The sequence below is a fragment of the Mustela nigripes genome, chromosome 11 (assembly GCF_022355385.1).
Source record: "Mustela nigripes isolate SB6536 chromosome 11, MUSNIG.SB6536, whole genome shotgun sequence".
In the NCBI taxonomy this organism is placed as follows: domain Eukaryota; kingdom Metazoa; phylum Chordata; class Mammalia; order Carnivora; family Mustelidae; genus Mustela; species Mustela nigripes.
In genome coordinates this window covers 8245531-8271037 of record NC_081567.1, presented here as the reverse complement: position 1 = coordinate 8271037, position 25507 = coordinate 8245531, and the positions used below count along the sequence as shown (strand labels likewise).

General features: G+C 52.0%; 1 protein-coding gene across 2 annotated transcripts in view; it reads right to left on the bottom strand.

Moving 5' to 3' along the window:
- The window catches only part of CUX1 (cut like homeobox 1), a 351017-nt gene that overhangs the window by 152527 nt on the left and 172983 nt on the right, over window positions 1-25507 (bottom strand). For both annotated transcript variants that reach the window (XM_059414613.1, XM_059414614.1), the window contains exon 4: window positions 10359-10437. In XM_059414613.1, the coding sequence (XP_059270596.1) occupies window positions 10359-10437 (79 nt within the window). The remainder of the gene's footprint in view (window positions 1-10358; window positions 10438-25507) is intronic.

The following is a 25507-nucleotide window of genomic DNA, read 5'->3' as shown; positions in this document are numbered from 1 at the left end:
TATATATATATATATATATATATATATATATATATATATATATATATATAGACAGATAGATGCATATATGTCTGTCTATATACATAGATTATATACACAAAAGAGAATCTAGACAACATCTCACACACATATTGTCCATTAATTTTCAATGAAACTTGACCTTAATTTCAAACCACACGTAGAAACTAACTCAAAATGTATTATCGGCCTAGAGGTAAAAGATAAAAATTATATAACTTCACTGAAAACCACAAGAAAATAAACATAGAGCCTAGTCAATAATTTCTTAGAACATAAAAAAAAAAAAGAAACCCAGACCATAATAATCAGAGTAACTTGGGCTTTATTAAAATAAAACCTTATCCTCATATGAGGAGAAAATATTTGCAATGCATATATTTGACAAAGGACCTGTGTCTAGAATATATAAATTATTTGCAACTCTGTAATATGACGATCCATTTTTTTAATGGGCAAAAGATTTTAAACCCTTTATAAGCGAAGATCTAAGAATGACCAAAAGGCGCATGAAAAAATAGCATCATCTGTCATCAGGAAAATGCAAATTAAAATCACAACAATATAGGCTATACTCTCCGTGGAATGTCTAGCAGTGAAAAGACTGACAACACCAATGGATGGAGAGGACATGGAGGAACCGGAACGCCCACTGGTTTCCTGCTGGGGGTTAAGATAACACAACTGCTTTGAAAGAACACAGCTTGGCAGTTTCTTGCACCTGTAACTGCATGCCTGCCCTGTGTCTCAGCAATTCCAGTCCTAGGTAGTTACGTATGTATTTGTACTTACGTATTTATAAGATTTTGATCATTTATGAGAGAGAGACAGAGTGAGCATGAGCAGGGAGAGAGGCAGAGGAAGAGGGAGTGGACTCCAGACTCCCCACTTAGCAGGGAGCCCGATGTGGGGCTCGATCCCAGACTCCAGGAGTACGACTTGAGCCAAAGGTATATGCTTAGGTGAAGGAGCCACAAAGGCGCCCCTAGTCTTAGGTATTTAAAAAGTATGCCCACACAACAGCTGCTGATGAATGCTTATAGAGAGTTACTCACAGCAGCCCTCACGCCGGAAACCATACGGGTGTCCATCAGCAGGTGCATGGACAGCAGGTGGATGGACTACCCACACGGTGGGACACCATTCCACACCGCAAAAGGAGAGGACTATGACGACAGAGGTGGATCCCCAACACAGCACTTTGAGGCGAAGAAGTCAGACACAAACGAGAACATGCCAAGGTCTCCATTTATGTGGAACAGCCAGAAATAGTGAAACTGATTGAAACCGACAGAAAGCAGATCGGTGGTTGCTGGGGTCTGGGATCAGGAGGGAACTTTGGAGGCGATGGGAAGGTTCCATGTCTTGACTGGGAGGGTGGGCACGCTATCAAGCTGTACACTTGAGATTGGTGCGTTTTACTGTCTGCAAATCATGCCTCTACTAAGTTGACTTTAAAATATGGTATTTTGGGGAGAGCACAAAGTTTTTTGCACTGCTGAGAAAATATAAATTTGAAGTCGTTTTTATTCTTCATCACATCTTTTAATTCCATTTTCACCTTATGATTTATAATGTATTTGCTACATTCCTCTAATTAACAAATGTCTGTCATTTAAAAAAGTGAATGCATAAGCATAGGCAAGGGGTATGATGTCAAGATTCGGGGGACGCGAACAAAAGTAGTTTGGAGACCACTGACTTAGACCCATCCAGCTGCCGTGCACAGGACGGCCGGGAGACGGGACAGGAAAGGTTGAGAGCCCAGTGGGGCGAGAGGGTATGGTGGCTCGGATGAGGTTGGTGGTGGCATCTGGAAGGTAACACACAGGAAGTTACTTAGGGAGAGAATGTAAAAGCAGAAAAGAAAAAGGCTCGGCAGAGACTGGGAACTGCCCACATTAGGAGCCCAGCAAGGAAGAGGCAGTTGTGGTGTCGGGGAAGGAGTGTAGCATGTGGGGGGCGGTGTGTGTGTGGGGGGAAGGTCAGCAGGCATAACTGACTCTGGAGTTTTGCTCTCATGGGGAGTAGAGAGCTGGCCAGTGGCTGGCAGATGTCACCCTCCTCTGATCCCATATACTTTCTCAGTGAGGTCTGAGGTGTGCGGAGATCAGGGTGGAAACAAGGTATGAAACAGAACACGGATGGGGAAGAGGGGCTAGTCTGTGTTCTTTAAACTTGAAGTGAACTGACATCCTCTGGTCTTCTCGTTTTGGATTCTCAGTGTCACTGTAAAGGGAGTGCTGGCACGCTCTGAAAAAACTCAATATGGGGGGGGGTACGTTCTAGAAGGAGGACGCCTCTGGCCTTCATGGAGCACGGTCGAGGCTGGGAAGCAGGGCTTCTGATTCGTGGGGGCCCCCCCGGTGCGCTGGGGAGGGTGTGGACAGGCTCTGGTGAGCTGCCTCTCCAGAGACACCACGAGGACTGGCAAGAACCATCTCGCCAAAACCAAGCCCACGTCTGCACAGAGAGGGCTGCGGGCAGCAGGGTTGTCCCCCACCATTGGGGGGGAGGGGGGTGAATGTGCCCCTTGTGAGTGCCATCCCGGCGATGACATCACAGCGCAGCAGACGCTCCTTTGCGCCGGGGCACTCTAGGCTAATGTAATCATACGATTACATAATTAACCCAGCTGTCTCATTAAGAAAATCAACTGGAATTCAGGGCATAATTAGTCATACAGCAATTAGCATGCTGATGAGCAACTGATGAAAAGCTGTCTAGCTATCAAGTGTGCCAGGACCACCCCGGTTACGGCAAAGGGGGGAAGAGGCGACACACCTCCCCGCGCGAGCGAGCCCAGGATCCCCAAGGCCCGGCTGGTGAGTCCCCGCACTGTGTCGAGGGGCTGGGAAGCTGATCGGCAGGGAGAGCCCAGAGGAGGAGAGGTGGCACGCGGACGTGGCCGTCGGCGCTCAGAAACCCATCTTGTCACGTCTGCCTTTCTTTAACATGCAGCGATGCCTTGGCCAGCAAACCTTCGGTGCACAAAATGAAGATGCTCATCGGGCCCCAAATCTGCGTAAAGCTGGGCAAGAGCAGTAGAGAAGTATCTCCCTGTCTGGTTTACGATGACCCCAGGGCTGGGCAGAGTGTGACTGTCCCTTGGCCTCTGGTACCCAGGCTGCTTCGGGACCAGCTCTGCGCCAGCGGAGAGACAGGAGGGCATCTGCAACCCGCAGCCTTCATGGCTTGGTCCTGGTTCCTCTTCTGCCCATCAGGGTGCTGGCTGGTGCTCGATTCTCGCGTGTGAATGAAAATGCTTTAGGAAGGTAAACTGCATATGTGCAAAGGGGATCCCGAGGTTACAGAGTTCTCTCTGGAGGGGCCTGGGCACCGGCTTGGCTGCCAACACCAGGCGATCTGGAAAACACGGACTGGAGCAGCCTTGCAGGATCAGGCAGGAGAGGCCACATCCCTACAGTCTTAAAAAATGCCACCAAGGAGTGCGTCCTTTTTAATGCTGGTATGAGAAGCAAGGGCTGTTTCTAACTAGATCCTCAGATACCGTTTCTTTTTTTCCAAAGTCTTGCCATCGGGATCCTTGGTCAGGGGCAGGCGGGGAAGGAGGAAAGATGGATGTCACGGTATTTTCCAATTTTAAATGATGGTGTGTCCTCCCTCGAACCTGGCGTGTCAGGTTCAAAGGCCCAGACGATTATTGTCTTCTTACGGAGGCGCATTAAAAAGCAGTTCTCAAAAACGGTGACGTTCTACTTTATTTCTGGATCCTCAAACGCTAGGCGGCCGGGGATATTTACCAGGGCAGGTTTTCCCGAATGCAAATTACAGCCTCCCAGAGGAGCACCTGGGAGCAGGGGCATTTTCGAGAGGGTTCTGAAAACCGAGGGGCCTCTCTTTGCCCACTCTCCTTCAAGACTTCTGCAGACCAACACCTCGGCTCACACCTGCAGGCCAGTTACTCCATGGAAATCAAGGGAGGGCAGGCACTCGTGAAACATGGAGTTCTAGCAGTGTTTCATGAGCCAATGAATATTTTATATCGCTGGTAATGTGCTTCCTCAGATTTAAATCTTAAAATAAACCCTTCCAGGCACTGCCTTTGTGTTTGAAGGGTTTGTGTCTGTAGGACCTAAACCACATCTTAGCAAGGAGTGACAGATGATTCTCTGTTGGGGGTTGAGGGGGGGCGGTGCGGACAGAGGCACGGCGGCGACGGGAACTTGCAGACAGAGGTTCTTATGGTGAATCTAGTCTCCAGTGCGGAAAGCCTCTGGGCCCCCCATGTACAGGCGGGAGCTGACCCCCTGGTCTCGTCTCTCCGTTTTCTAAACTTCAAAAAGACCCTGTTGCCAAGATGTTTCTGAGACGGAGAAGTCACAGTTGTGTTTTACACAAATTGGTGCCTTACAAACACTCCACCGCCTAGTGCTTCAATTCTGAGCTGTTTTCTATTAATAAGGGCAATTCAGAGATGAAGATGTGATTGTTCTGATTTCTGCTTTCCCCCCGACTATAGAGATTAAATACATGCTCATTGTGGGGGGGGAAATAATCTGAAAAGTACCAAGAAGCAAGAGCAAGTCACCCACGCCAGGTTGATTCCGGGCAGATCACGCACACCGTAACTCTGGCTCAAGATACGGCACCAGTCCAGCTCTGCAAGAGCCTTCTGGAGAGGTCGTTCTAGAATATTTCCAGCTATGGGCGAGGATCACACTTTAAGAGCGGAACCATTTATTTTTCTTTCCACTGCAGTCAGGGATGGAGGCTGCCTGTTTAGCCTGTTTAATTGTGGAAGTATTTTCTCAAAGAATGGGCAGTCTCCCATCAGGCAGAAAGGAACCAGCCAGAGGCAGGCGAGGGTCAAGGCTCCATCCCGTTTGTGCCTTACGTGCTCTAGGGCTTGGCACAAAACGCACCGCCAGGAAGTGCTGGCCAAGGGAATGTGTTTTAGGACTTCAGAAACAGCACGCCTCAAACCTTCTCTCGCACACTCAGGGTCACTGCTGTTGATGGATATTCAGTGAACTTGGCTCTCACCCACAAACACATGCCCACCCACAAACACATGCCCACCCATGCAGGGGGACGCTGGCCTCCTGAGTGAACCGGCCGCGGAGGGACTCCCCCTCTGGGGGCGCCTCGCCCAGGTCTCCTTACCAAGTCCTGTTGTTGGCAGATGGCTGTGACGTCTTCATGAGCTCAGCTCATTTGTAATAAATACAAATCTCAATCAGAGGTGTATTAAAAGAAAAAAAAAAACCGTAAATACGTCCAAGTTGAAGCTACCCCTATAGGCTGACCGTGAAGAGTATGATATAAAACACGTCTGTGATGAAACTGACAGATGAAGCCATCTTGACAAACGTAGTAAAATCCTGACTTATTTATGAATCGAAAGGTAAAACCGCTCTCATTGACAATAAAGGCAAAGACCACTTTCAATTAGAACAATGATTAGAGACGATACTAGCAGTCGGGAAGAGAGGCTCATCCTGCCAACTGTCTATTGGTCTTCCCTTTAAGACTGACTGACTGATTTTAGAGAGAAAGGGGGTAGGGGGACAGAGGGAGAGAGAGAGAATCGCGAGCAGACTGTCCGCTGAGCGTGGAACCCGATGCCGATCTCACGACCCTGACATCATGACTGGAGCCAAAATCAAGAGCTGGACGACGCCTAACCGACCGAGCCCCCAGCTGCCCCTGCTGGCCTTCCTTTTCATTAATAAGCCAGAGGAAACCATGTATAAGCAAGCCCCGACACCCCACCGCGTCCTGGTGAGGGCTGGCCCCGTCACCTTCCTCAATCATCCCCCTACCTCCTTCGTGCAGGCAAAATCCATGCATTTGCCTCTAATTTTACTCCCGCCACCCGAAACCAAGTGACCTCATCTCTCCCTCCCCATGTCCCCTTGGGCACCTTTCCGATCTGTTGTCCCAACTGCAATCAGGAGTGTCATTTCCCTGCTCACAAGCCGTCCCCAGTTTCTGCCTGTGAGATGAAGCCCAGAGTCCGTCCCATCCCCGACCAGGCTCCTGCCTGCCTCCCCGGCGAGGTGACCACGAGGGCGTGCACCCCTTACTGGGGCCTGTGAGCAGCGGCCCCTTGACTGGGGACAGTGTTTCTGTTTAGATGACATGGTCCTTGGCCCCTCTTGTCACTGCCCAGGGCGGCTGCCTGGGACCCTGCCCCGCCCTCACCGAGCTCCACTCCAGGCCTGGTGGGCGTTACCTCCCAAATACTTGTCATACCTACACTTTAATTGCTATGTGTGTGGTTGCTTTTAATGCCCACATTCCCCAGCCCTCCGAAGTCCATGGAAACAAGAAGCCATCTGGCTGATTCGCTCCTGACTCCACCCCTGGGGCTCAGCGTGGTTCCTGCGACCCAGGGAAGGGACAGCTTCCGAGGCGCTCACCAACTCACCCCAGGGAGGGAGGCGTCGCAGCAGTGCGGAAAGAGGGCGTGTTTTGGCCAAAGTTAGCAGGGTATTTCCGATAAAAAGCATCTTAAGATGCCCTCAAAATGGACCACGGAATGAAGAACAGTCTGAAGGCAAATGAGGAAGGTGCTAAATTTGGGGAGAGTCTTACCTATTTCAACTGTTTGGGGGACTCATCAGGACAATTATGTATCTAAACGTTTATTCAGTGTCTTGAAGACGAAGGTGCTTGGGCGAAGAGAAGGGCCATCGCTTGGGATTTGGGGCGTGGAAGATGTAAAACGGAAGAGCCACAGGCCCAGTGTTTCTTCTCCCCCCAGAGTGGCCCCGGGAGCCACTGTCAGCCTCGGGAGCGTGGTCTGCTGCGAACAACGGCAGACTGCACGGGCTCAGCAAGAAATGGTGTGTCTTTCGCTGACTCATTCGACCAATGTTTATGGAGTTTCCGCGACGCGGCAGGCACTGGGGGAGACGGTAGGAAAATGACGAGGGACAAGACCCCATCCCCGTCTCCCTGCCGGGCCAGAAAGGAAAAACAGCGGAGTGCCAGGAGTTGTAACGGGGGCAAACGCAGGGTGCCGGATGGGCGTGTGTGTGTGTGTGCGTGTGAGTGAGAAGGGCTAAGCCAGACCTGGGAGGTCCCGTAGGAGGGTCTCAGGTTCATCTGGAGGAATAAGGTATCCGCTGTGATGGGGCCTGGCCTGCCTGTGGGGTGAAGGATAAGCCATTCCTACAAGCCTGGAGACTCACTTTGAGAGGCGGTAGACACGAGGGGGTGGCCTGAACTATGAAGCGGAGAGCAGAAGCGGGGGTGGAGAGAAGTGGATGGAATAGAGAACATTCTGGAGGCAGAATGGCCAGGACGTGGTGACGCCGTGCTCTCGTGTGAGCAGCTGGGTTGAAGGCGGTGCTGGTTGCTGAGAGACGCAGAGCGAGGAGCTGGTTTCCTCCGGACACACTGGGTGGTTTCAGGGCGCCCGTCAGTCATTCGGGGGGCATGCCCAGGAGCTACCGGCTACGTAAGCAGACACTCAGAGGACTCAGAACTGAGCTGGGATGGAGCTCTAAGAGCCACTAGAGTGCCCCTAGGTGAGTTCTGTTGCTGAGGACTCCCGGGTGGCTCTGGGATGGCACCACACCTTGGGGCACACCACGTATCACACCTGCTGTACGCCAGGCCCTGCTCCAAGCCCTGGGCACAGAGTGACAACGCAAAGCTGTTCCTCAGTAGGACCAGCATGCACGAAATAAGAAAAGACACAAATAAAATTTCCGCATCGTGGGGTGCGGGGGTGGGGAGAGAGGGTGTGCCTGGGTGGCTCAGTCGGTGGACCTAGTGCCTCTTGGCTTCCGCTCAGGTCATCATCTCAGGGTCATAAGGTCATGCCCCCCATCAGGCTCCACGTTCAGCACGGAGCCTGCCGGACATTCCTTCTTCCCCTTTGCTCCTCTTCCTGCTAACTCTCTCTCTCTTTCACAAATAAATAAGTTAAATCTCTAAAGAAAAAAATGTTTGGATGGGGAATGGGGGGTGGGGGGTTGGTTCTGTCAGATTTCTGGGCCAGCCTCCTTAGTCGCTGGCGCTTTGTCTCCGCCTCTCCCCGGAGCCAGCTGTCGGCTCTTCCCAGGCTCCTGGAGCTCGGCCATAGGACGCACAGCTGAAATACCCACCCCATTATTCCCGACAGCTGTCCTGACTTTTCCGATGTCGCGTGAGTTGCTGTTTTCTTAAGACCAGAATTTAACACTCTCTCCACCCCCACACTGATGTTTCTGGGTTCAGGTGGACTGCGGCCGAAAGCACACAGACAGTGAAACCCCAGACTCCCCCCACCTGCCTGCCTGTCAGTAAATGCGAGGCTGTTGCCCAGGCCCTTCCTGTAAGGCTCAGCCACAGGATTACTTCATCTGAGCAATAAGCAGACTTCAAAACCCAGGTGGAGGGCTCCAAGCTCCATTCCTGCTTTGCAAAGAACTTGCTGGATGTGTCAGACCCCAGCATTTGTAAGAAAGAAATACCTAGGAAGTGCGTGAAAGCGATCTTACAGGGCACGCGGATGTACTTTGATCGACTTTTACTCTTAACAGAAAACATCAAACGTCATTTGCTCCCACCGCCTTACCCCGAAACTGCCAACTTGAATTCTCCAGCCAGAAATGTAATTATGAAGAATATCACCAATATGGGAAAAATGCTGATGGTACGATATTAAGCAACAAAAAAAGAACAGCTACCCGCGTTATACTCGAGATTCTATAAAAATTATAGGTCTATAAATGAGGCCTGCTCAGGCAAAGAGGAGAGTTGATTTAAAACTGCCTCTATGAGAAATTTAGATGGAGACTAACTGCAAAACGAGAAAGCCAGGAACTTGCTGAAGGGATTGCCCGGCTGAGAAAGTTCACTAAAGGAAGACCCAAGGACAAATGGACTTTTTAAAAAGAGAGCATAGGTTATTTAGAAAACAGCAGCTGAAGGCTCTCTGGGTCTCTGGCAAAGGCAAAACAAGCTTGTCCCCTTTCAACTAAGTCATCCACACAAAACTTGCAAAAAGAAAATGCAAGCAGGCCTACCAAGCTGCCAATTTCTGAGAAATAGTGCACGTCGGGCACCAAATGATCCAGTTACCCTGAAGAAGCCTCCTCATAAGCCTTGTCCAGGGTGGTCGGGAAACCCCTAGGTGGATACAAACTCTTGCAGAAAATCAAAAGGCTGCACTTTGGAACTAAGGGCTGGAGATGGTCCCCAAACAGTGAAAGGTTAGAAGAAAGAAAACCATTCTCATCACTAAGCTGTTCCCCCACCTTATTCCATTTTCCAGATGAGAAAGCTGAGGGCCAGAGAAGAAAAGGAATGTAACCAAGACCTCACAACAGGCCCTGGCGGGAGAATCTGTATCGCTCCTCTCTGTCCAGAGTGTCCAGAGTGCTTTCCACCACCCCTTGCTTGGCTTGGCCTCTATTAACTCCCACTCCCAGAGGGGACAGCCGAGCCTAGTGAATCCGAACTGGAATTCAAGTACAGACACCAAGGAGGTCTACTTCTGCTCTGCTTTGTTAAAAGCAGCTCTAGTAATGTCGGTAATGCTCAGAGGATTACTAAGAGTAAGTGAGCACTTCCAACTGCTGGTAATTTGGCTTCCTTGGTCTGTAGAGGAGGACGTTCGCACTACTTTCCTGATTTTCTGATCTGAGTCTTTCCAAGACTGAGCTGGGACCCATGTGATCGTGTCCATCACCTGCCCATGGTTTCTAGGTGATGGGACACCCGGGAAAAGACGACCAGTGGGGCCAGTGGGTCAAGGTGCTCTGAATTCTGCCTCACTTTTCTAAAATAACGAATGGAAAGCCATTCCCTCTCTGAATGTCCAGCAAGCATGATTAAAACGTTAACTCTTTAGTTCCTTTACAAGAAGAAACCACCCACCTATGTCCCAAACAGGCTACCTCTTGCCCTTGGCTAGAACTTAAGTGAAAGACTTGGCCAGAGGATGCTAATTCCCTGGATGACCTGGGAGGGAGGAGGCGCTCCAGGGGCCCTATCAGGGCCATTCCCGAAGGTGGAATCGGTCAGTCCAGAAGCGTGAACGTTCACGATGTCTGCCTGGCACAGGCTTGGGTTCTGTTTCTTCTCTGAATGCACAGCACTGCATACCGAGGCTAAAGGGAGCCCTATAGGTTTGAGTTTCTGCACTTACAAAGGCATCAACTGGAAGTTACATGGTTAACTTCAGCAGATGCACATCTGATTTCCATACCCATCCGAAGCTTGGGTTTTCGAGAATCCATATTCCCAGAATTCCCAGCTTCCTGGGGAGCTGCCATTGCTGGTCTAATTCCCTTAGGGAAGCTGAGAAGAATAAGCCCGAGACCCACCAACGCACCAACACACAACGCCCACTGGCGGCTTCTGGAAGGGCGCGGGCTTACCTGGAACGTCGATCAATCTTTTGTAGACATTCAAGAAGGCTGCCTCGGCTTCTTTGCTTCTTTTACTCAGTGCATCAATCTGAAAGGTGACAAAAGAAAGAAAAGAAAAACAATGAGCTCAAAATTTGTCAAGAGGTCATTGAGAAATCATCACGCATCTAGAGAGTTCCCAGGGCAGAGAGAAGTCTGGTTTCTTCATGAAAATGCCAGGCAGTCGGGCCTTCCCCTCGGGGAAGATGGTGGCAAACACACGAAGGGGCGACAATCCCCGTGGGCCCAGCTGGTGAGGGTGGCGGGGCAGAAACAGGGCTGTGCAGCCACGTGTGACCAGATGAGAAAACGGTTGCTGTCCTTACTCTGTGAGTGTTTACCAAGAGTTGGCCGTACGCCTGCTCCAAGCCCCAGGAGCCGCGGTCCAGCAGGGGGAAGAGGTATGCAAACAGGGGGCTAAATCCTACTTGAGAAGAGCAGAGCCATGGGGACCCCGAGAAAGAGCCACCAAGCAGGAAAGTGGGTGACATTTAAGCAGAAACTGCAGGAGGAGTTCAGCCAGGTGGGAAGGAGAGACATTGCACATTCGAACACCCAGAGACAAACCCTTCAGTCTGGGGGCTCACAGGTCCCGGTTAAGGATCTTATGAAGGCCAAGGGCCCTGCTTCTAAAAACACACATGCACAGTGATGTATTCTCCTTAGGATACTCACAGGTCCTCTTGTGTTCCATCCATGGGATCCAGGGTGAGACCCCACCATGGGGCTGTTACAACACACCCCGACACCATGGAATGTGGGGGTGTGCTGGGATGTGAATGGGGATACTCGGCTGATGCGACCGGGCAGGGGAGCAGGGCTCAGACCACGAAAGGCCCGCGGTGCACATAGGAGGTGACGCTCAAAGGGGGTCAAACCGAGCTGACAGGAGGCACAGAAGAACCAGACAAGTCAAGGACAGCCCCCAGGTCTCTAGCTGAGGCACCAGGCTCGTGACGGTGGCCAGGACTGATGAACCCACCCAGCCGGGCCAGTGGAACATCTCTTCATCAACGAAAGGGGACACGTGACACTCCCTAAGTGTGCCAGACACACATCCAAAGAGCCCTTGCTTGCTATGAACTCGGTACGTATTCTGCTCACGTAACATACTTGTTGAAACATCCGATCACTTTTCATACCTGAAACATTCAAGATGCTACATGTACCGACTTCATACTGGCTCAGGAAAAGGACACTAAATTACATATTCCTTCTGTCCCCTCGCAGAATTATACGCTCTGCCTCCAATGTTATTAAAGAGGCAAGAGGATGTGACTTAATTATAGGGTCCCTCGCGGGAGCCAACCAACAATTTGTTCAGGGCCGAGAGAGGCCACCTGATGAGGGCTAGGAAGACGCTGGGGAGCAGGACTCGGGTCTCAGGAAACCCAGGGCAGAGATAACCAGCATTGCCAGTCCCAGCCAGCCACGCTCCAAAATTCCCTTTGAAGTCAGTTGCTTGGAACTCAGATACATTTTCCTCCCATAAAATAAGACAGTGATTTTCTTTAGGTGCCGTGGAAGTGTCCAGAATAATCCCCAAGGATGACTTAAAAATGACAAGACAGTTCTTGCTTTATTTTTACAATAAAATGGTATCCCCCCCCCACCACCCCGGCCCTGAGTATTAGCAAAAGGGCTCACTGTATAATTAGAAAAATATTAAAAAAAAAAAAAAAAGAGAGAGAGAGAGGAAAATAAAAATTTGAATTCTGTCACTCTCCAGTAGAAGTCACCCTCTGTCTCGTTTCTAGCTCCCTTCACTTTTTTTTTTTTTGGTTTAAAAAAAATATAAAAGAGTTGAATGAAATGTAGTCACACAGGCAAACTACAGAGAGGAAGTAGGTTAGCGGCTGTCTGGGGCTGGAGAAGATGGCGGGTTTGGAGGACAGCTTAGGGGTGCTGTGTTGCTTTGTGGGGCGATGAGACGTTCTGCAGTGGACTGCGCTAACAGTCACACAACTTTCTGACTAGGCTGAGAATCAATGGGCTGCAGACTTCCTAAGGGTGAATGATGCTATGAGAATTACATCTCAATAAAGCTGTTAGCAATGTCTGCACCTCAAATTAAGGCACATGTAAAATTCCGGACTGTGCGATCATAACGTGTGAATATTCTCCAGTATCTACTACAAAATTTGGAAAATGTCTTAATAGTAGTATTTCATTTGTATCTCAACTCCCCACGTGTAGATGCTTTGAGTGAAAGTGCACTTGGAGTTCCGTCTGCGGACGTCTGGCACACTCCCTGCGCTCTGGGTCTTTCTGCTCCCTCTGGAGAGCAATGGACTCACGGGGAGGGAGTTTCTGCCCAGGCCCCAGATCGGATGCTTTGGCTACTCTTTGTGACTCCAGGCACCGACAGAAGCTTCTCTGCTCAGCTCAGACCCGTGCCGGGAGGGTCCCTGGCTTTCCTGGGGGCTTTCCTCTGACCAAGAGTGCAAAGGGTCGCGGCCTCCTCAGTAGTGGACAAAGGATGGGCTCCGGAAGGACCCCGTCTCTCCCATGGGGGCTGTTGACAGGCAGGGCGCAGGAGTTACCCAGCACACTTGGGGACAGTTCAACTTATGGGTTGAACCGTGCTCCCTGAAAAGAGACTGAAGTCCTGGTCCCCAGCACCTATCAACGGAACGTTATGTGCAAATAAGGCCTCTGCAGGGAAGCAAGTTAAGATGACGTTGTTCGAGTGGGTCCTGATCCATTATGACCCTGTCCTTACTGAAAGGGGAACACTGAACCCAGACATAGTCAAACCCCCAGGGTGGACCCCACGTGAACATGAAGGCAGAGACTAGAGCGGTACCTCTAAAAACTAAGGAACACCAGCAAACCAGAAGCCAGGAGAAAGGCCTGCGGCAGATTCTCCCTCACAGCCTCAGAAGGAACCGACACTGCTTAGGCCTTGATCTTGGCCTTCTAGGCCCCAGAACCGTAATAAATCAATGCGTGTTGTTTACACGGCTCAGTCGTGGGTTACTTGGTCGCAGCAACTGACAGGCTAACATAGGGGCCGTGATGCTGGGTTCCCTTCCTGCCTGTCCCCTTGCGACAAATGCAGGATAATTCAAAGCCAGTCCCGAGAGAACAAGGTCAGGCCAACGAGCTTCATTAATTCATGAAGCCACTGGACGACGAGGATTCTTTTAAGATTTTATTTATCTATAGGGGGAGCGGCAGGCTCGCTGAGCCCGGAGCCCGATGTGGGGCTCGATCCCAGGACCCCGGGGTCATGACCTGAGCCAAAGGCAGACGCTTAGCGACTGAGACACCAGGTGCCCCCACGACAATGAGGTTTCTTAAGAGGTGATGAGTACTCCACGTGTGGCTGAGTTTCTGCTCGACGAGGTCCCCGACCCAGGCCTCTTATACGATTTCCGAATCTGGTAAGATTTGTGGATTCGGGGTATTCTGAGACTTTCTACTCTCACACACTCTTCAGACACCCCTACGGGCGGCAACCCTCAGCCAGGACTGGGCCCCAGAGAGGATCTGGTCAATCCTCTCCCTGTCCCAGCTCCGTGCTTCCCGGGGTGGCTTCCCCACACCACGGCTGGGGACTTGCTATCTCGTGCTCCTGCTTCCTTGACTGCCCTGCGGAAGACCTACCCATGCTCCAAGGGGACCTGGGTGTCCGGGTCCCTTGGCTGGCAGGGCTCTCTGAGCCTGGAGCTTGGGGGGCCGGCCTGATCTGTACAGGGGGGTAATGGCACCCACCTCCCAGGGCCGGGCAGGTAGAGGAGGTCACATGGCTAAGGCGCTCATGGAAGGACTAGCTACCTGACAGTGACTTTGTCACCTTCAGCAGCTTTCCTGGACGGGTCCACGCAGTCAGAGCACGGAGAACGGGGCGTGGCTATCCCGTCTGCGACTACACCCAGTCTGTGGCAGGTGCCCCTGGTCTCCACCTGGTGGCCCTGAGAAGTGGCCTTAAGGCGCAGATGGTCTGAAGCAGAATCCGGGCTAGACACTCCGACGACTTCATGTGCAAAGACAGCCGGAGGTAGAGAGTCTGCCCCCATCCCCACGCCCTTAAAGCCACGGTGAGCAAGGGCAAGGGCACAGGTGGCGGCACTGGGGCAGAGGGAAGCTCTGGGCACACGCTGGCCCGGGCCGCAGGGAAAACCTGTTCTGCTCCAGGGACCAGCCTCATCTCCTGCCACGCCCGGTTACTCCCTGTTCCCTGCGGAGGAGAGCAATCTCCCCGCAGCCCGGAAGGCGCCTCCTTGGAATGTTCCTCCCATCCTTGAGGCTCAGCTGACCCATCTGCCAGCCACCGCCTGCCTGCGGGACACTCCCATTGTCCCCTGGGATCATTCTGGGGTTCTAGTACTGCGGGTGGGGCTCCCTGAAAGCCCACGATATGCTTTCTGTCTCCACCGCCTTTCCTCCCCAACAGCACGCAGGAGGCGCTTACTACCTTCTCATATGCGGGCGGGACAATTTGCCTCAATCCATCAGGTTTTACCTGCGGAAGTGAGCCGGTGGTTAAGGGATCCAGTTTTAAGTCTTTATGAAAATGCTTAATATGTCAAGAGCTCTTTGGGAAGTACAGTTCCCGCGATGACGTGATGACAGCCCCTTGGCTGGAGCGAGCACACCAGAAGCATCTCCCCCCTCTGAGCACACCAGAAGCATCTTCCCCCTCTGCACGCACCCCACCACGCTCTCCAGCCCCCCCCGGCAGCGAGCTGGGCGCCCCCCCCCCCCCGCCCAAGCAGGAAGCCGGGTGGCTGCTCTCCAGTCTCCCGGACCCAACAGTGACCCTCCCAGCAACACCATCTCTGCCATGCTGAGTTTGGCTTTTCTGCACAGAGAATTAAAATAGATAGAGAAGGGCGCCTGGGTGGCTCGGTTGGTTAAGCAACTGCCTCCGGCTCAGGTCATGATCTCGGAGTCCTGGGATCGAGCCCCACGGCAGGCTCCCTGCTCAGCGGGGAGTCTGCTTCTCTCCCTCTGACCTTCTCCCTTTCACGCTCTCTCTCACGGTCTGTCTCACAAATTTAAAAAAAAAAAAAAATCTTAAAAAAATGGATAGAGAAAGGTAGTTTATTCTAAATCTGAAACAATTGGGGTGCCTGGCTGGCTTAGTCGGTGGACCATGTGATTCTTGATCTTGGGGTTGTTAAGTCTGAACCCCACATTGGGTGCAGAGATGGCCTAAAAGTAAAATCTTTATGAGCAAAAAATCCAAAAAAAACCCCAACCAACAACACCCTCCCCCAAAAAAACCAACAAAAAAAATCCCCAAACCATACCAAACCAAACCAAAAACCCTGCTTTAGAAACTGGAGACAACCCACAGGTGTTCACAGTAGCACACAACACACTCAGAGGCCAGGTCTGGAGACGAGTTCACGACGTCACTGGTGCAACCCCAGAGATCGTGAAGGCAGAGCAGGTGCCCAGCCGTATCGACAGAACCATGCTCTGCGGCCCTGGGAGTCGTGTGCAATCTCGAGCTGTCGCTGCCCGTCACCGTCCACCTGCCCCATGGGGCGGACTGCACACCTCTGTCACTGCCACGTGACTGGTGGGGGACCAGCACCTTGCATGTGCGGGTGCTCTCCACACCCCACTGATGGCAGGTGTGACCGCGGGGGCCGCTTTGGCCAATGTGACGCAAGCAACAGTGCCACGTGCCACGCCAGAGACTCTGTTAAAAGCGATCACGTGGTTCACGCGCTGCGCTCTTGTCTTCTGCTGTGGGGCCAGCGCGACCTGACGGGGGCCGCTTCTCTTACCGGACTCTGTGGACGAAGACCACACATGGTCCCATGGCCATCACGGCTGCCCACAGCTAATATGTCACATGGGCGAGAAGTGGTCTTTTGTTGCCACAGGCCACTGAGACCTGGGGTCGCTTGTTACAGAGGCCTCATCTAGCGAGCGGTCTGGTCCAAGTCCAAGGGAGGTCACACCGCTAAGCCAGCGCGAAGTAAAAATAAGGAATAAACCACCGATATCATGAGGGCCAAAGGACTTTTTTTTTGAACTATTTTTTTGCCACAGGCAGGGCAGGGGGAGGGCAGGATGATAAAGCAGAAAGGGCACAGGACTTGAAACCGGAACAGCCCATTTGCGACAGGGCTCTGTCGCGCATTCGGAAACACTAAGCCAGCTACATAGTCTCTGCCTCTTTGAATTTTATTTCCTGTGCCCAGGAGAAGGGAACGGCCAGAACGTCTGCCGAAGGAGTCCTGCAGAATCGAACAGGACGAGAATCTGACCGCGCAGAGCTGTTCACAGGCTAGTTCTCAGTGTCGGAGACCATTCCCGACCCGTGATGTATTTAGAAGGTGAGCCACCACACAAACAGGAACCAAATTATGTGTCATTTTCAGAGGGTCAGTTAGAAGAGAATCTACACACTCAAGGCATTAGTTTTTGTACAAACTGCCACATCACTTTTAAAAGAATTAACCCCAGGATGCCTGGGTGGCTCAGTCAGTTAAGGGTCTGCCTTCAGCTCAGGTCACGGTCCCGGGGTCCTGGGGTCGAGTCCTGCATCCGGCTCCTTACTCAGTGGGGAGCCTGCTTCTCCCTCTGCCTGCCACTCCCCCTGCTTGTGTTCTCTCTCTCTGACAAATAAATAAAAACTTTAAGAAAAAAGAAGTTTTAAAAACAAAAAGAATTAACCCCTTCCAACAGTCCCATAACCAGCACCCATGGTGGGGGACTGCAACTTTTGAGGGGCACGCTGCTGTCTTAAGGGGACATTGCCTACAAGAGTCCCTCACCCACCTGCAACTCAGAACATTAATGGATTTGAGGCTTTGGGGGCTGGTACTCGACTTTTCAGTGGGGCTCTCCTGATTTCTGCAGAGGAAGGGAATGTGGGGAGAACGAGAAGCTGAATCTGAACCGGGAGATGCTCGCCACAGGACAGAAGAAAGGACACAACAGTGTGATATTTACAGATGGATAAATCCGCCTTGACCACCAGCCTTGACCACCGATCAATTGAGAAGTCCTGATCGTTTGGCCTCAGAAATCGATTTCAGAATTAATATCTCTTTCCTTCATTTGATGCTTTAGCCTTAGGTGACATCTCCCTGTTACTTCCAGCGTGGACACTATAGGCCAGTGCCCAGCAGATCTCCGTAACTGTAGCTTCTCCTTGCCACCAAGCGGGACATGTCCTCCACAGGGGCCCCGGCTCACTGTCCCAGCCCTCAGGAAAAAACGCAGAGCCACTCTGCCCTAATGGCTTTTCCTCACTCCCAGACTTCCATCCACACTCCCCAGGCTGCGGTCCCAGAACACTTCCCCACGCAGCCCTTGACTTACGCTAAGTTCATCTCCCACCAAATCCCACCACTGACCACGCTTGTCCACACCAAGCCTCGGTCCCCGCCCCCCCGCCACGCCCCTTCACGCCTCTGGGTCTTTCTAGGCTAGGTCTTCTGCCGGGAATGCCCTTCACTCCAGGCACGGGGGAACCCAGCCCTCCCTCTTGAGTCAGTCTAGGTGACACCTCCTGTGTGGCGTCCTCCTGATTTCCCCAGGCCCCGCTGGTCACTCAGTCCTCGCGCCACCTGAGCTCTTTGTGAATCCCTGTCTGCCCACTGCTCACACCGTGTGATGACGAGCCACGGGCACGAGCCTCTCCCCACCACCCCGTGGTCTATCCCACGGGGACAGACCTCGTACAGTGGCGCCTCCTGCTCTGTACCCAGCATCCGGGTCCTCACTAACACACGGGGCTGCCTGGGAAGCATCGGTTCCGGGCAGAGACGGCCGCCCGGACTCAGGGACTCCCTGGAACTCAGCGCTGAGCTCTGTAGCACCTGGCACTCGCAGGATCGGCGCAGGAAGGCCGCCTCTTACAATTCAGAGCTTCAAGGAAGCGATCACTAGCTCCCATTTCATCCACTCTAAAAAGTCCGAAGCATGAGCCTGGCTCCGGCCTAGTTTAGGGAAGAGCAAACTTCCTCGTCAGAACAAGAAAACGCCGGAGAGGGGGTAGTGGGGGTGGGGGTTGGGGCTGCAGATGAAATGACTGGGTGACATTGTCTCCAAAACGGAGAAGATAAGAACCCTTCAAGGACTTTTGGTGAGTTTTACGAAGGAATGTGCCTCTAACTGGGCCAGGCACCTGGGAGGCCCAGAACACTCCGGTGCTGCTATCGTTTGACAATGAATGTCCTGCTTGTGTACCAGTGACCCCCGAACCTCCCCAAGGGTGGCCTCGGTTGGGGTGTCACAGCAGCTGCACACTCAGCCCACAGTGAACAGTCAGTGGGGGGGGAGGGGGCGCGGCTGCAGGTGCCTAGGCCCTGCCCAGGTGGGCCCCACCCATAGGCCCACACCGGCACCTTGTTACGCCAGCTGTGACACACAGACAGAGACAATGGTGTGGACTTTTTACCTAGGGATCGCCCCCCAAAATACGAAACACACAGGTCTCGCCGCTCACTTGGTGTCATATACTCTGACATGGAAAAGGCTCACCTTTCCAGGGAGCCGCCCGGTCTCGCCAGGCACGGCTGGTAGGGAGCGCAGTGCCACATGGGGCCAAGGGCCTGGCTGCGGTGCCCGAAGATCAGGGTCGAGTCCCGGCTCCAACACCAGCACCAGTGAACCACCTCGACCACCGACCAACCTGTGCCTCCGTTTCCTCGTCTGCAAGGCGGGGAGAATAAACCTTGGCTGCTGTGGACGGTGACAGAGCCCCCGGACTGGCAACAGCACTTCTCAGATGCGGAAACTGACCAGGCCCAGAGCCAGGCCCCTAGGGATCCCCACCAAGGCTACAACGATGCCCCAGCACCATGCCTGGGGCTGCGCAGTCAGTGGAGAGAATGTGTGCTTGGAAGGAACAGAACCTCTGGTCTGAAGCCAGCCCCGGGGCATGTGTGCTGGAGGGTCTGGAGGCTGGTTCCTGCAACTATTTACCCCTCGGTCTCTTCATCTGTCTAGGGAATGACTCCCTCCTCACTGAATTGTGGAAATGAACTGTGAGAATCTCCCCTGTCAAGCAGCCGGTATACCCTGGAGGGTACAGAATCAGAGAAAACATCGGTAACTTTTCTAGAAAAAAAATCCAAAGGCAGCATTCTCTTCCCAGCGCCCCGCAGACTGTCCTCCTCTGATTCAAGTCTTGGGGACAGAGAAACACTTAAACCACATTTAAGATACTGTGGCAGCAACGGCCCGCTCGTGAACAACCCATCAGCCTGTGCCCCGGCAATGTACAAGCTAATGATTTAGAAATAAACACGGACCATTAACAGAATTTTCAAATCGATGTGCTCTGCTGGACTACAGGCTAGCAGGGACCAGCAAGAGCTTCAGGGATGCGACTGGATCTGTCTCACTCAGGGTCTTTCAAGAGCAAAACAAGAAGAGCCCCGTGGCCCACGGGAAGTCAGCCGACGATGACCAAGATTCCACCCCAAACAGGCGCATACGGGGCCCCGGCTGTATAGCTCTAACTTTCATTGAACACAGCCACGTAAAAGGAAGAGGTATGTTTTCTGGAGCGAGATCACAGTGGCAGAGAGCACGTTTGCTTTGAGTTCCATGGAGACGCGAGAGGACTCCAGGGAGGAGGGAGCCCCCTTTTCCAGCACCCTGGTGGCCCCTGGAGCAATGGGGAGGGAGGAGAGACTGGGAGCAGGTGTGGGAGCCCAGCTGCCACCACCAGCTTGCTTTCTCAAGGTCCCGCTCCATCGTAACATCCAACTCGCAGAGGGAGTCCCATGGGGAGGAATCACACCCACCCTACTCCCCATCGCAGGGAGCAGACCGAGACTACCCGCATTTCTCTATGCGGCTCAAAGCTGGATGAACAGATCCCACAGGGCGGTTCTGGCTGGTTATAAGGGCAATGCAGCGTAGACGTGGGGCACAACGCACAGCTGCTTCTTACACAAACCATTAAGAATATTCCTTAACTACCTGCCTGCCTCCCCCCGCCTACCTTGACCAAGTGTGTAAGAGAAGAAAACTGGAGAGAAGTCCAGAGAAGACAGTGCCGTGAAGGGCGAGCGGGTAAATAAAGATGTGGGGCCACGGAGAAGCGATCTGTGGCAGAGGACAGCGGGAGAAATACTGTGAAGACCGTGAAAACAGTGACTAGCGTCTCTCTCTGCCCTTACTGCTGGCCACGCACATCTGATGTTCTGGCTGTCACCGTGGATCTGAGGGGCTGCCGTGGGGAAGGATGAGCCATCCTGTCTCTCCCCAGTGTGCAAATCCAGAGCCACCAGGTAGAAGCTACTGGCAGATCACAGCTTCACAGTGGGAAAGCCTCTGCCAACGACATAGGACTTCAGAGGCGGACCATGTGGGCCGCCTGAACTGCTTCCTGCTTGGTTCATTCATTCACTCGGTCCATAGGATTGTTTAAAGGTTGGCTAAAATGTCCCAGGAGGTGCGCCGTCCTAGCCTCGGAGGCCAGAACCGACCCTGGCCCCCTCCAAACCTTACAGGAAGTAACAGTACGGGTGCAGAGCAGGAGGAAAGTCTCCCTGAGGTTTCTTCGCTTTTTCTTTTTTCTTTTCTTTTTTAAAGATTTTATTTATTTGACAGAGATCACAAGTAGGCAGAGAGGCAGGCAGAGAGAGAGGAGGAAGCAGGCTCCCTGCTGAGCAGAGAGCCCGATGCGGGGCTCCATCCCAGGACCCTGGGATCATGACCTGAGCCGAAGGCAGAGGCTTTAACCCACTAAGCCACCCAGACGTCCCTGCTTTTTGTTTTCTTATCTGAGGTTTCTGAAATACAGTTTTTGTGAACAGATGATATATGTATATAGTAAAAAAAAAATCTTAGGGTATAAAAACATACAGTGTTCAGCAAGGTTGCATAATATGAGATCAATACACAAAAATCAATTATCTTTCTATACACTGGCCATAAACCATCTGAAAGTGAGACTTTGAAATGTTCATGGATCGAGAGACTTAATATGGTTAAGATGGCAAAAGTCCCAAATCGATCTCCAGATTCGGTGCGCTGCCTGTCAGCATCTCAGCTGGCTTTGTTGCAGAAACTAAGTGAGTTGATCCCTAAAACTCATACTGAAATGCAAGGGATCCAAAACAGCCAAACAGTCTTGAAAAAAGAAAAAAACAAAGGTAGGGGACTCACACTTATCCATTTCAAAATTTACTGCAAAGCTACATTAATCAGGAATGTGTGGCACGGGTATTCAGACAGACATGCAGTTAGATCAGTGGAACAGAATTAAGAGTCCAGAAATAAACTCTCACATTATGGTTAACTGAGTTCTGACATGGGTGAAAAGACAAATTCAGTGGGAAAGAACCGTCCTTTAACAGACAAGACAAGGACAAGTAAATATCCATGTTCCAAAGCATTTGGCCGGACCCCTACCTCAACACTGTATATAGAAATTAACTCAAAATGAACCAGAGACCAAAATGTAAGAGCTAGGACTACAAAACCCCTAAACTGAAACACAACTGTAAATCTTTCTGACCTAAGATGAAACACCAAAAGCACAAACAATAAGAGAAAAATAGGGAAAGTGGATTTTACCAAGTTTAAAACTCCTGCATTACAAAGGATACTGCCAAGAAAATGAAAAGACAACCCACAGATTGGGAGAACATTCTTGCAGATCATGTACCTGATGAGGGATTAGTATGCAGAATATATAAAGATCACTCACAACTCAACAGTAAAATGACAATGAACTGAATTTAAAAATAGAAAAAATATCCAAATAGACATTTCTCTAAAGAAGGTAGACAGGTGGCCAATGAGCACAGAAAAAGATGTTCAACATCAGCAGTCATTAGGGAGATGCAAATCACAGCCACAACGAGATACTGCTTCACACCCGCTGCGGTGGCAAGTGTTAGGAAGGAGAGAAACTGGAACCCTCGTGCACTGGAGATGGAAGCATAAATGAGGCACTTTGGAAAACAGCTCGGCAATTCCTCCAAATGTTAAACAGAGTTCCCATATTAACCAGCAATTCTACTCCTAGGTACGTATCTAAGAGCCAAAAGGTGGCGGAAGCCCGACGGCCGTCCGCTGACGAGGGGACGAACAGAAGGTGACATGTCTACACAGTGGGTTAGTACTCTGCCACAAAAAGGAACAAAGTGCTGACGCACGCTGCGGGCAGCACTCAGAGTCGGCATGTTTTAGCGGAACCTGCTCTCCAGGTTAGTCTCCTTTCCCACTAGAGGGCTCAGCCGCGAGCTCCCCCGTGGGTCCCACCGGACTCTTACCCCCTTCTCCTGCCTCTCGGTCTTCACGATGACAGGAGCTGGGGCCCGGGAACAGCCCCAAGCAGTGGCAGAACAAGACGGTCCCTGGGTGAGGCGGGAAGCTGAGGGGGGTCACGGGCCCACCCGGCCAGGTTGACTCTTTCTGGCTGGCAATGTGGAAGGCTCTGGAAGTTGTAGTTAGATGAAACGCTGGTCATGCCCCACTCCGTGGCAGTGAGTGGAATGAGTTTCTGACCCATCCATTCTGGGTTCTAACCTACAACCCTGTTTGTGCCACGTGCGATTCTGAGGCTCGTCTGGGCAGGTGGCTGGCTACCAAGCATGTGGCTCAAAGTCATGGCAGGGGTGGGCTCCTGTAGTCTGGGATCTGTGGCACCTGCTGGAGGGGGTGAGTATTTAGTGACGAGAGGGAGGCTCCAGGGAACCACAGATCCCAGGACAGGTAGGACTGAGCAGCGACAGCGAGAGGGGAGGAGTTAAGAGCACGGAGTGCAGGGGTAAGTGGCGGGGTGGTGGGGGGGCGGGGTAGGGCACAAGACCTTACCTCCGGCAGGGCACCCGCCCTGCTCCTCAAGCTCACAGCTACCCGCCCACTGGGTCACTCTGGCCGGCGATAATGTCACCAGCACAGAGTGTGGGTAAGGCTATCAGAGATCAAGGAAATGGGAACTTCGAGATGTAAAACGCTTTGCAAGTAACTGCCAGCAAAGAGTAGCGGAGCGGTCTGAAATAGGGGAAATAGGCCGGGCGAGAGACGGAACGCAGGTGACTCCACATGCAGGCAACAAACTCGGCTGAGCTCTGGGCTGTGATCAAACTGTGTCCCCGAGCTCCCTCCCACGGCCACGCGCACATGTCCTCGGGCCCCCCCTTTGACCATCTGCTCCGTGGTATCAGTGTCACGTAAGGAATTACTGCATTAACCTGATGGAACATAAATAAAACCTAATTAACGTCCAGACCGAGTTTCTCCAAGGGAAGAGAGATCTGCAGAAAATAAAATAGCCTAATAATTTAAATTCCACTGTATTCGAATAAATGCCACATGACTATTACAAGTTGGATTGATTCTAGTCCAGGAAAAAAAAAAACACAACAAACTGGGAGACAAATAAATACCACTTCCCATCATCATTCAAATCTATTCCCCCTAATCCTTCACATTTATCGTATGAGGGCAAAGAGGCACTGAGAGGTCAACGGACTTGGTGAAAGCCAAGGTCACTGGTAAGTCAGGCCTCAAACCGAGGCCTTATAACTCTGGGCCCTTAGCTTCATATCGCAACTGCCTCTTGGTCTCACATGATTTCCTGCAAAGTTCTGGGAGTGTGGGCAGACAGAATAGGGCCTTTTTAATGGACAGAGGATGCTTTTGATTTAAACACCGGGGGTGTTAACCCTCCATCCAACCATCCATCCATCTGTCCATCCAACCATCCATCTACCCACCACCCACCCAAAGTTCACTGAGGGCCTCCTGTGTGCCCAGCACGGTGCCACATGAGGACACAGATCCTGCTCAACTATTAAGCGCCATGGAAGCAGCATGGGAGTTCATTACCTGCAACTACAGACCACAGTCTGGTTCAGGTCCAACCTGGCACACAGGAGTTGTTCAGCAAATACTATCGAATCAAAGAATGAATGAGTCAACACTGTCCTCCAGAAGCTTATGCTCTGGAAAGGGAGCCTGCCCTAAAGAGTGTAGCCTGAGTCAGTGGGACCAGGATCCTCGCCTGGCCTGAACAGCGTGGTGAGCAACGAAGGGGGAGGCCTCTGCTGAGGTGACCCCCGCTCAGCTGGTCACAAAACCACTCTGGTGGCTCCAGGACAGGGATGCCCTGACACAGAGCCTGCTTCCCGAGTTACTGCGGAGCGGAGATGCAGGGGGCAAGAACTAGGGCTCCTTTCAGGCACGTGCACGGGTTCCTTTAGCGCGCAGGACCTCAAATTCCTTTCCTGTGACCCTCCAGTCTCTAGAGGCTCCGGTGCTGAGCCAACTCTGCCGACACAGTGTTTGGCTCACTTATTCTAGAACCATCTGACTGTCCCTCTCCATTCCAACTCAGTCCATTTCAATTCTCTCAACGCCTCCCTGGGACCCGCTGCGTGCTGGAAAACCCTCCAAGCCCTCCGTTGGGAGCAGAGTCTGCTGGGGAACCCTGTGAGAGCCCCGACTTTGGGCGGTCTGTCTCGGGGCCTCCGGTAGAGACAAATGAAAGCCGGGCAGGTGGGGGGGGGCCCAACCGCACGTGGGTCCGTGCTATAAACCTCCAAGGCCTCCACCGACAGTTACCAAGAGGATGTTAAAAATAATTATCCACTGAAAATATTAGATTTGCTCTGGATTGTTCATTACATACAATGGCTTAATAGGACTTTTATTGAATAGCTGCAGAGCTCTGGGCCGAAATCAATTTGCCATACACTTGGAATTTTGATGTGTGCTGTTGACTTCCACAACACGGAGCAATTTGTAATAGCTTCGGCTCGCTGTTGTTTCCAAAGCTCTGCTACATCACAAGCATTTATTTCTGACCACAAAATTACATTTATTCAACAGAAAGCAGCTCCGGGTCTTTAAGAGGTTAACTTCTGGAGTGCTTGGCTGCTGGCCAGCCCCCGGCGGAGGCGCGGCGCGGGCGCAGTGGCACACGCGGTGGCGGCCGCGCCGGGCGGGCGGCCGTGATTAATGGGCCGCTGAGTGCGCCCCTCTCCGCGCGCACACGGCTCGCTCCCCTGCTTCCATAGATCACGGGCTTAGCCTCCGCATATCTGACTGAAATTGAATTTGGCTTCTCTCTCAACCGTTCATTTCCTATGTTAGGCAAGGTTATATCCTTTTCTGCATGAGCAGAACCAAACTAGCTGCAGCTACAGAGGGGAGAATGTGTTTTCAATTAGGAAGCTGGC